Below are 10,455 nucleotides of genomic sequence, written 5' to 3'. Positions count from 1 at the left end.
ATTTAGAAAGGAAAATGACAATAACTAGTTTGTAACCGGTGTTTACAGAATGGGGTTTAATCTCGGTTTCTATAATTTTTATATTGAGTATATTATTTCTTTATTTGATTATTTTGAATTAAACAACAAACAATATTGAACTAGAATAAGAATATTGAAAATGTAATGTATAAATTGAAGTAGTGAGCATTGGAACAATATTGTAGACATTTGACACAATTTAGGCGCTATTGATGTACAGTACAAGTACAACCGAAATATAATTTACAAAATTTAAACTACAAGAAATTATAAGAGAGGGAAATTTAATTACAAGTCGAAAACCGGGAAAAAAAAGAAAGAAAAGGGGATGGAGGTGCGGGGAATCGAACCCCGTGCCTCTCGCATGCGAAGCGAGCGCTCTACCATATGAGCTACACCCCCATACGATACTTGAAACGATATTATAATATTTGACTACGATGGAGCTGTAGAGCTCCTCACTCTCATTTCACTTATGAGAGTGACACACATCCCCTCTCACTTCTAAATTAAAATCTTCACTAGTCGATTAACTTTTTAAGCATTCCCTAAACAACCCCCAATAAATATCTAAAAAAAATATCTCAATACTCCTCTTTTCTTTTCTTTTTTTTTGCTTTGTGCTTTTCAATCCCGTCATCAGCGTATGTGACAAAAACCTCTATCAATTCCCAGCAAATTGAGCCAATAAAAGTGTTCATCTTGATATTTGGACCACAGCGAATGAATGGTAGCAGAGCATTGCAAGCCTCCCTCGACAATATTTTTTTATCTTATAGTGCACAAGCATGATTCGTTTTGCATATTCTATTGACGTATATAGATTCACACGTATAGCACAAAAGAGCATGTGTGCATTGCATGCTTTTGTTGACCCTCGTATTTGAGAAAAATATACTGAATCATGCTTCATGGAATATACTTGGAACATATATATCCGCGTGTTAAGGCCTCCACACATTGATTTTCTTGCTACACCACAAAAATATCTTGTGTGTGTGTGGTGAACTTCAACCTTCATCACTTTTTCCTATAAATACATTCCCATCCATGAGAAAGAAAAGAAGAGAAAAGCAAAAGAAAATATTTTTCAGTGTCAAAAAAAAAAACACAAATGGGAGCTGCAGGTGAAGCTTGCATTGGAGAATCTAGGAGAGGAATGTTTGCAAAGGTGAGAGCAAAAAACCCATTCCCATTAAGTTTTAGGAAAAGCGATGAGAAAAGCCAAGAACCAAAACATGGCTCTTCTTCATCTCCGGCGAGCCCTGACGATACCATGCCGGAAACAATCGTTTTGTTGCTGCTTGACCGGTTTGCCCCCTCTTGAATTCAATGTGAAAAGGGGGTAGCTCTTTGTAGAATCTATTGAATCAAAATGTAGCAGCACTGTATATTTGTATAAGGATGTTTTCTTCATGTATTGATATGTACTCTATTGAATCAAAGAATTTTAATATATTCCGAATGTGAAATACAACACATTTGCAAATTTATTACACAAAAAACTTGAATGTATATATACATTTGATGTCTCCAAAACTCGAAAAGGGCAACTTAGTTCCAAGTTTAAGAGTTGTAAGCAGAGGAACTTGGATCAATGCTCTCACTGGAATCTGGATTCAAGCTCACAGTAGTATGCCGCTCATCTTCCCACTTGAGTATCTCCTTACCATACCTAAGGGCTTTGTCGACGCTATCGGCCTCCAACCCCGTTGCTCGTACCACATACAGCTTCTGCCCGGTCAGGGAATAGAACAGCCTCTTGAACTTCACACCCACATAATGGGCGGCGCGCTGCGCCAGGGAAGGGTTGTTGTTGCTGTTGGGATTGTGAGGGTGTTGGCTGATCACCGGGTTGAAGTCTCGAAACCACTCACACTGCGACAGGGGAGTTTGGTCGATCATCTCTTCCAGCAGGTCGAACTTGTTGAGGACGAGAAGGAAGTGTTTCTCAGCGAGGGTCGGATGAGTGATGATCTTCTCAAAGAGTTTCTTGGTCTCCAACAGCTTGTTTGATAGCGTCCCGTTTATGTCTTCGTGGTACTCAGCGTATTCCGTGAGGGAGATGCAGAACAGGACGAGGTCGGCATCTTCAAACATCTCCAGCCACTTGCAGTTCTGTCCGAGGCTGCTTGCATGAACTCTGATGAGCTCGTAGCTGCATACACAAAATTTAAATGATTATAACAAAAAATTATTTCAACCAAATGTTCAAAATTCATGATGTTGGGATGTGGCATTCGAAATGCAGTGAATCAGACATCCGAGGCAACTCACCTTATCGGTGGTTCGTTCTGATCTAGGGTTTCCATGTAGCCATCCTGAGACGACGTTGGAAGAGAAAACTCCATGGATGCAACTCCATTTGAAGATGTTACGCCATCTGAATAAAGGATATCCAGTACAGACGGCTCATAGTCCATCTGCGAAATTTCAACTGCCTTTTGAAACAGAAAGAAGCTTATAAATATGTGTGGATGCAATCAAGATTGAACGAAAGAAGTAGCATCTTAAAGAGTAAAGACCACAGAGCACAACTCACTCGATCTAAAAAGTAGTTAGCAACTCTAGGCAGCATAGGCAGCTCGTTCCTCCGTTTGTAAATGGCTTGAAAAGCTTTGTCTTTCCATAGCTCCTCAACTAGAGGTGAATACTCTCGAGTAGCAGCCGGGAATATAGCCTCTAAGTTGCCTGTCATCATGATTTGGAGTAGCCAGCTCGAGAAATTTTCCAGCCTTGGACTGAATGAATAAGCTTTCTTCTCATCAATGTGGTTAGATTCCTCTGCCATCAGTGAAGGATTCTCAGAATCTGAAGACGACAAAAAGATTTGGTTATACAAAATATAACCAAACTAGGATTCTTTTATGCATATGCTTGGATTTTTATGCATAAATACTCTAAAAAGTGTAGGATGTGTATGTTACATTTGCTTTTGTAGTGTCTAACTGTTACAGAGAATCACATTTTGTGATTAACAAGAACACACAAACCTGTGAAAGTTTGGATTCATATTATTATCCTATATCTATGTGGAAGTTATGCTTGGCCTATTGAGAGGAAGGCCCTCTTTTAGGACATAATTATCTAAGAGATAACTAACTGATGCCAATGAGACAACTAATTATATGTGTACCTGAAGGACCAGGCTTGTCAGTACGTCGCCTTCTTAATTCCATCGCATCTTCTTCTCTGAAATGCTCTCGCTGCTCAAGAAGAATACCAATGTATCTATATAAATTTCTTTGGATCATGATTTTGATGCTTTGCTTCTCATCTTCTGAAAAAGGGACGTCATACAGAATTTTGGCCTGGATACGACAAAGAGGCAAACAAACAGATTCATCAGATAATAGGATTATGCAATTTTGCTTTGTATACATCTGTTAAACTGCACCTTTGGATCTTATTGCTAATTTTGCTTCTTTTGAAACAAACAAAATTTTCATATCACAGAGCATACATTTAGTAGTTCTGAGCTCAGAGAGCCAAATCGACTACAAATTTCAAGCGAAAGAACATCTTAGTATTACCAACAACTAAATCCAAATTTGAGCTTTAACCAAAACTAGAAGATTATATTCCATCACCTATGTCTCACCTGTTTGAATATCGTACTCGTTCCAGACTGATCACAGCCTACTAGGAGAAGTTTATTCATCATGCTCCGCTCTATCCTCTTTGCATTAGCATTTTCCCTATCTCTAATGGAGTCTTCGCCACCAGGATTAGCCATATTAGAAGGAAATGGCAAAGACAGAGCCATACATAACATCTTGGCTCGTTTCTGTGGGAAAATTCAGCACAATCAGTATCCATACAATAATACTATGCATCAAGTGAAAAGTCACTAAACACAAAGACAAACTTTGATAACCAAATATGTGCCTTACCCTTTCCCATAGTTTCCCAATAACATTATTCATGCCTTCATGCTGACACGATCCATCTGCAGTGATCCAAAAGTGAGGATCACCCTCGTACCGGATTCCAGCAGCCTGCAAACATAACCAAGAAACTGCTCAGCTCTCATCTACACTTCAAAACAATATCTCGTCAACGGAATCCTTACAAAAGACATACCCACAGCAGCCAGAGCTCGGGTTTAGTTATCTCCCGTCCATTGATCAGCACGTTTGTGTCACCATTGCTAGCATCTTGCCTAATCTGATAACCAACTGCCTGCAGCAGGGGACTGATAATCTGGCACGGCGGCTCTCCCTCCTGCTCAATTCAGCCAAACAAAAACTATTATTTCACAAACAAAACAACATACAAAATTAATCCAGGTCCAAGAAACACCTCTCAGTCTCACCTTTCCCCAGAATCCAGACACCTTATCATACCAATATCTCCCAGGTTTAAGCTTCTTGGGAGGATTCGGGCAGCTCTGCAGCATAACCAGCTCATCAATCGACAATGCCTTGTCGTTCACAAAGATCCGATCAGGCGGCAGCTGGTTAACAGGGCATGACAGCTCCGCGCTCATGATCTGCTTAACTGCCTCGCGTGTCAGCATCCTCCTCATCATCCTCGAACGTTTCCCAAGCGATCCCCTGTTCATCTCATTAATCCGGTGACCAATGCAGGAGATGCATTTCCTCCCTTCAGGCATCGACCCCATTGCCCTCAGCACACACCTGCTGCAATACTTTGCATTGCAGACGATGCAAACCTCCCTCTCTCCAAACCGGTTGCGCCTGCTGCACCTGTGGCACATCCCCTTCACGTCCTCAACTAACACGGGCCTCTCCGGTGATACTGCAGACTCGTCATGGTCACTCTCCTCGGACGCAGAATCACACGAAGACAGCTCACGGAACGTGACAACCGGCGCTCTGTTTCCTGCGCCAGAAGCTTCTGCTTCACATTCTTCTCCCACTTCCTCTATCGAGTTGCACGTGCTCGCGTAGGAAAGGCTATCATAAGACACATTCGCCTTGTTCTCGTCGTCCAGTTCTTCACCATCCGAGCTTCCCGACAGCTGATTGGAATCATCGCGGCCATCAGAGAATCCCAGCGTGCCAGAGCTGCTGGGGCTTTCATCAAATACCTTGCAGGCACCACCTGCTCTGCCTTCCACCGCACTTTCCTTCTCCGAAAAGCTATCCAATTTACTCGAATAAATTCTTCCAGACCTCGCAGGTTCACTCGATTTCAGATCAAGTGACAATTTATTGCTCGATTTATCGCCTTTTCTACCGATTGGCTGAAGAATCGGTATGGCGAGATTGCTCATCATCACGGCATTGGCAGCCACCGCGGCAGTGGGAATGCGGCGGACGTCCACCGGAACCACCTGAGGAATCTCGTGGCTGACCGGAGGGCCGCTGTACTCCACGGCGAAGGAGTACTCCACGCTGTACTCATCATCGTGATCGTCATTCTTCGATGACGAAGAGCCGGGCCATAAATTCCTCAAAACGCTAGTCATATTTATTAACTGAACAACGCTCACTCCTCAAAATCAGCTCACACACACATAACCAGCACCGTATTATTGGATTTTCGGCTTCACATCAGAACGACAGAAGATGAATCATGATAAAGACCCTTTGTCTGTTTCAGCAGGGAAACTGTGAAAAATGCTACTCCGTCTTTTATGTTTGCCTTTAACTGGAAAACTTGGAAATGTCGGAGAAAAACTGAATGGCACTAAAAATAATGGAGTTTAATAGGGATTTGGTAGTAAAGAAGAAGACTTGGAAAATTCCGAGAGGTAAGAACGAAGACTTGAAAGTGGGAAAGGCTGCTTGAAGACCAATTCTTCATCAAATTTTTCAAAGACCCAATTTGTCTTCATCAACGCGTTTACATGAAATTTTGACTCCAAAGCAAGGTGGGAAACGAAAGAGGCCAATAATGGTCTATAATTTTTATTTATTTTATATTTAAGTTAGATGAAATTCGTTACTATTTTGCTTTAAAAAAAATTAGATGAAATTCGAACATAAAATATTTTACTTGAGGAATATTCGTAGTACCATACTCTTATTTTTTTGCACTACTCTCATTTTCATTTCATCACTCGAATTTAAATTATCCCATTTTAGGTTCCTAATTATTTTTGAGATATCCACTACCGTTACATGTGAGTACATGATATCATAATATCTCGATTTAGAGTTATATAGTTATTCAAATTCACGAATTCATACATTTTGTTTACATTCGTAACAACGTAGTTACTAGTTATATTGTGAAGAGAAAAAAAAACGTTTGTTTGTTAAGGTGGTGTTAATTTTGAGAAGCAAAAGCAAAACTCATCAACATTGCCCTTCAATGAAAATCGACACATTTTATTTTCAATAATTCAGGAGCTAAAGCATCTTTCTTTTCTTTTTTTTTTTTCTTTTTTTCTTTTTTTGAGGTAGCTAGAGCATCTAATCAAAGAATGACAATTTACATTAATATTTTTTAAAAACTTTTTATATAGAAGTACTTATGTACATGGCCGTTTCTGGCCGAAAATGAATTCAGGGGAAAACGATAAAAATGGGCCCCTATCCACCATCATAAAGACACAAGATAACACACTTGTTCATGTTTTTTTGGAGATGTAATTTTTTGGGCCCCGAAAATAATGGGCCCTGGGCGATCATTCATGCTCGTCCGCCCTCAAAGACGACCCTGCTTGTATAATTTAAAAGACGTTAATAAAATTCAAACTCAAGACAATCAAAGTATCCGCACTCTATAAAGTATCAATATGTCATTCTTAATGTAATAAGGAGCCATGTTGCCTGATTATTTTTCTTAATGATGCGGCTAACTCACAATCATTTATCGAAATGCACAAAGAAAAACCCATTCATGTGCAACAGTTTGCAAATGATACAGAAATAAAAAATATAGGAGTATAAAATAAATAAATAAAAACTTTAATTTTAAAAGGTTTTATAACATTATTTTATTAGGGTGTATGAGCGGAAAATGAAATATTTTAAACAACAAAGATGAACATTTGACTAGGTCAAGTATTATTATTTGACTTTATGAGTAAGAAATTTCTGGAGAAATTTCATCAGCCTGAAGGAAATGGACGTCGTATATTTTAGCATGTCACGTTTTCTACTACACCGACAAGAAGATAAAATCAATTATAAATTGAAGTTGTTCTATTTCATTTGTTAGGGATACCTTCCTTTTAAGGAAAAAAATGTAGTCCTAATTGCAATGTGGAAAAACATTAACCAAAGATCATTTACCCTTGTAATGCCAAATTTTTTATTTTTTATTATTCATTAGATTACTTTTAGCTTTTGGCGCCATTACTTAGTTTCTATGTTTTTGTTTCATATATTCTCATTACTTTTCGTTTTTCCATTTATATTTTAATTATTTTATATGTCTTCGCCACTTTGCCTTCCCTCTCTCCCACGTGAAAACACTTGAAGGGGGCAAAAATCAAAGTAGATTTGAAAATTCTATATTGATGTGTTCCCTCCAAAAATCATGTAACTAGCTTTTATATTATTGCCACATTTATATACTAAACAAATTAATAATGTAATTTTTATACTCCACTATAATTATAATAATTATATCCAATATTTATTTATTAATATATATATATATATAGGGGAGGGCTAGAATAAAAACACTCTTAAGTGTATAAAATATAAATGATTTTCAGCCCTTAGATCATTAAGATCTACGGTTGATTCGTAACCCTTTTGGATGAATTCGTGGTCCTGGGTTCGAATCCCAAAGGTAGCAAAAATTTATTTTTCACAATTCGTAACCATGTTGGATGAATTCGTAACCCTGTTGGATGAAATTCGTACATTAAAAAATGTTTATATTTATATTTTAAGAAGTGTTTTTACTGTAGCCCTCCCCTATATATATATATATATATATATATATATATATATATATATATATATATATAAAAATGAATTGCAGAAGTACTCCCTTCGTCCGCGATATCGTTTTCATTTCTATTTATAGAAGTAGGGTCTACAAACGTCCACTCACAATAATAGTGGGACTCAAACTCCACTCACTACATATCAACTACTATCCACCACTTTTCTTAAAATTCGCGCCGTCCATAATGTGGAAACGATATCGCGGACGGAGGGAGTAATACAAATCACACGATCCTTTATATAAATCAAAAATCCGAAATATTATACTGATTTACGTGATTCTGTATATAACCTACGGATGTGGTATATGTAATACAAATCTTAATTATAATTGTTACTCCCTTCGTCCCATTATAAATGCCCCATTACTTTTTTTGGGCACATAGATTAATGAATGTGTAATTAGTAGATAAAATGAATTGGTGGAGAGAAAGAAATAAATTGAAATTTGTAAAAGTATGTAGAGAGAGAGAAAGAGTAAGTGATTGGCCCATTAGTTAATTAGTATTTTAATTATTTGCTAAAAAAAAAAGAATGAGATATTTGTAATGAGACATCTCATCATGGAAATTGGGACATTTGTAATGGAACGGGGGAAGTATTAACTTTACATAATCTTAATATATTATATCAAACATTATATTATATTTTATAGATATTTTAATGCATTCTACCAAATATAAGTATTAATATGACATATATTAAAATGTATTTCAGTCAAACATATCACACTTTATTCCATACAGCGTATCAAACAAGTTCTAACAATTCAATTTCGTTTATAAATTATTTTAATTTGGATATTCTGAATCATTTTTTCAAATAATTGCTATATAAATGTTAACATGTTGGGACGGCCCACGCCCACGGCAAATTCCGTTGTCGTGCATGGCATTGTACAGTGGGTTTATAAAAACACTTACAACAAATTTTGTAAGTGGTATTTAAAATTATTTCCCATTTTTAGTTAAAACTATCAATTTTAGTGGGAAAAAGATTGATACTTGCTATATTTTTCATTACTCGGGAAAAAAATAAAGACAGTTGTACATACGAGGCAAATCTTTTTATAGCCCCTTTTTTATGAAACATAAGTTATATAGCCCCTCCTTATGAAACATAAGTTAAACAACCCTTTTTTGCTGAAAGTATTATTATACTCTTATTTATTTTTTATTTTTTTCTCACAAAATAGACAAACAATTACAATCCTCTCTTCTCTCTCTCAATTTGAATTTCACGTTTTTCATCTTCAAAGAAAAAGAAGAAGGGGCGGCGACTGTGAGCATCTTCACCACCCGTCGTCGCCGCCGCCGCCGCAACTCCGCCGTCGCCGTCGAAGCCCAGCCAAGCCCGCCGTCGCGCGCTGCGATTTCAAGCACGCTGCGATTTCCAGCCAATCTCTTCCTCTCTCTCTCTCTCTCTTTCTCAAAATTGTAATTTACAGCCATAGCTCGCCGAAAAAATTTTTGCTCGCCCAACTCCGTCGTCTGACCCGTCGCCGTCGAAGCGCATCCATGCTTCGTGTTGTTGCTCCGTCGTTGTCGAAGCCCAGCTCACGCACAAACGCCCCCGTCAACGTCTGCCGCTGCCGAAGCCCCACTTTTCCGTTGCCAAACTAGGGCTCAAAGTTCAGCCCTTGTCGTCCAACCCGTCGCCGACCCTTGTCCGCCGCTGAAGCCCCATTCTCCGCCGCCGAACTAGGGCTTAAAGCCCAGCCGCTGCTGCTGCAATCCGCCGCCCAGTTGTTGTCTGTCGCGAGTACACGATGGAGTACTCGATCGATCGTGATCGAGTACTCCATCGAGTACACGATCGAGTACTCCATCGAGTACTCGCCAGAAATTATTTTCTTCTCTTTTTTTCTTCGCTAAATATGTGTTTTGTAATGTGTAGGTTATTGCAATTTGTAATGTTGGATTTCATTGCGTAACTATATGCATTGACTTGAGTGTGGCTATAATATTTGATGATTGGATAATAATTTAGTTGATTATTATATTTGATGGTTCGATTATAATTTGCACAAGCGTATAATTCGTTAATAATTAAATGCAACATAATTTTGATTATGAATCTAGAGAAAATAAGTAAAATTAAAAATTGTGCAAGATGTACACCGAGTACTCGATCGTGTACTCGATGGTGCCATCGAGTACACTGAGTACTCGATGGTTCCATCGAGTACACCACCAAGTAATGAAAAATAATAATATTTTTTGTATTATTTTTTGGATTAATTAACAAATAAAATATTACGTCGTTTGTACTCTAAACAATGCAAAAAAAATTATTATTCGATACGATACTCCGTAGTCCATCGAGTAGACCGACTACTCGATGGTGCTATCGAGTACACGATGATCGACTACTCGATGGCGTTCTCCATCCAGTACTTTATCGAGTAGTGAAGAACAATGATAGACAGAACACTTCATATCATTAAAAATAACGAGAGAAATAGTAAAATTGAAGAGCGAGGGAACGCTTCGTATCATTAAAATTCACGAGAGAAATAGCGAAATTGAAGATCGTTCTTCACTACTCGATGGAGTACTCG

At 38.1% G+C, this 10,455-nt stretch overlaps 1 protein-coding gene and 1 non-coding gene across 2 annotated transcripts; both read right to left on the bottom strand.

The window, feature by feature from the left end:
* Positions 1 to 350: 350 nt before the first annotated feature.
* TRNAA-CGC (transfer RNA alanine (anticodon CGC)) lies at positions 351 to 423 on the bottom strand. The gene has a single exon. It is a non-coding gene; the product is annotated as a tRNA-Ala (tRNA).
* Positions 424 to 1,456: 1,033 nt separating this feature from the next.
* Positions 1,457 to 5,874, bottom strand: LOC131004799 (extra-large guanine nucleotide-binding protein 1-like). The gene is made up of 8 exons (XM_057931559.1): positions 4,337 to 5,874; positions 4,105 to 4,245; positions 3,915 to 4,019; positions 3,623 to 3,808; positions 3,158 to 3,332; positions 2,564 to 2,832; positions 2,299 to 2,462; positions 1,457 to 2,179 (listed from the first exon to the last, which is right to left on the bottom strand). The coding sequence occupies exons 1-8, from the start codon at positions 5,453 to 5,455 to the stop codon at positions 1,588 to 1,590; spliced, it is 2,751 nt and encodes a 916-aa protein (XP_057787542.1). The 5' UTR covers positions 5,456 to 5,874; the 3' UTR covers positions 1,457 to 1,587.
* Between the last annotated feature and the right edge of the window lie 4,581 nt (positions 5,875 to 10,455).

The sequence above is a fragment of the Salvia miltiorrhiza genome, unplaced genomic scaffold, assembly GCF_028751815.1.
Source record: "Salvia miltiorrhiza cultivar Shanhuang (shh) unplaced genomic scaffold, IMPLAD_Smil_shh original_scaffold_455, whole genome shotgun sequence".
NCBI lineage: Eukaryota > Viridiplantae > Streptophyta > Magnoliopsida > Lamiales > Lamiaceae > Salvia > Salvia miltiorrhiza.
This window is presented reverse-complemented; position numbering and strand designations above follow the sequence as displayed.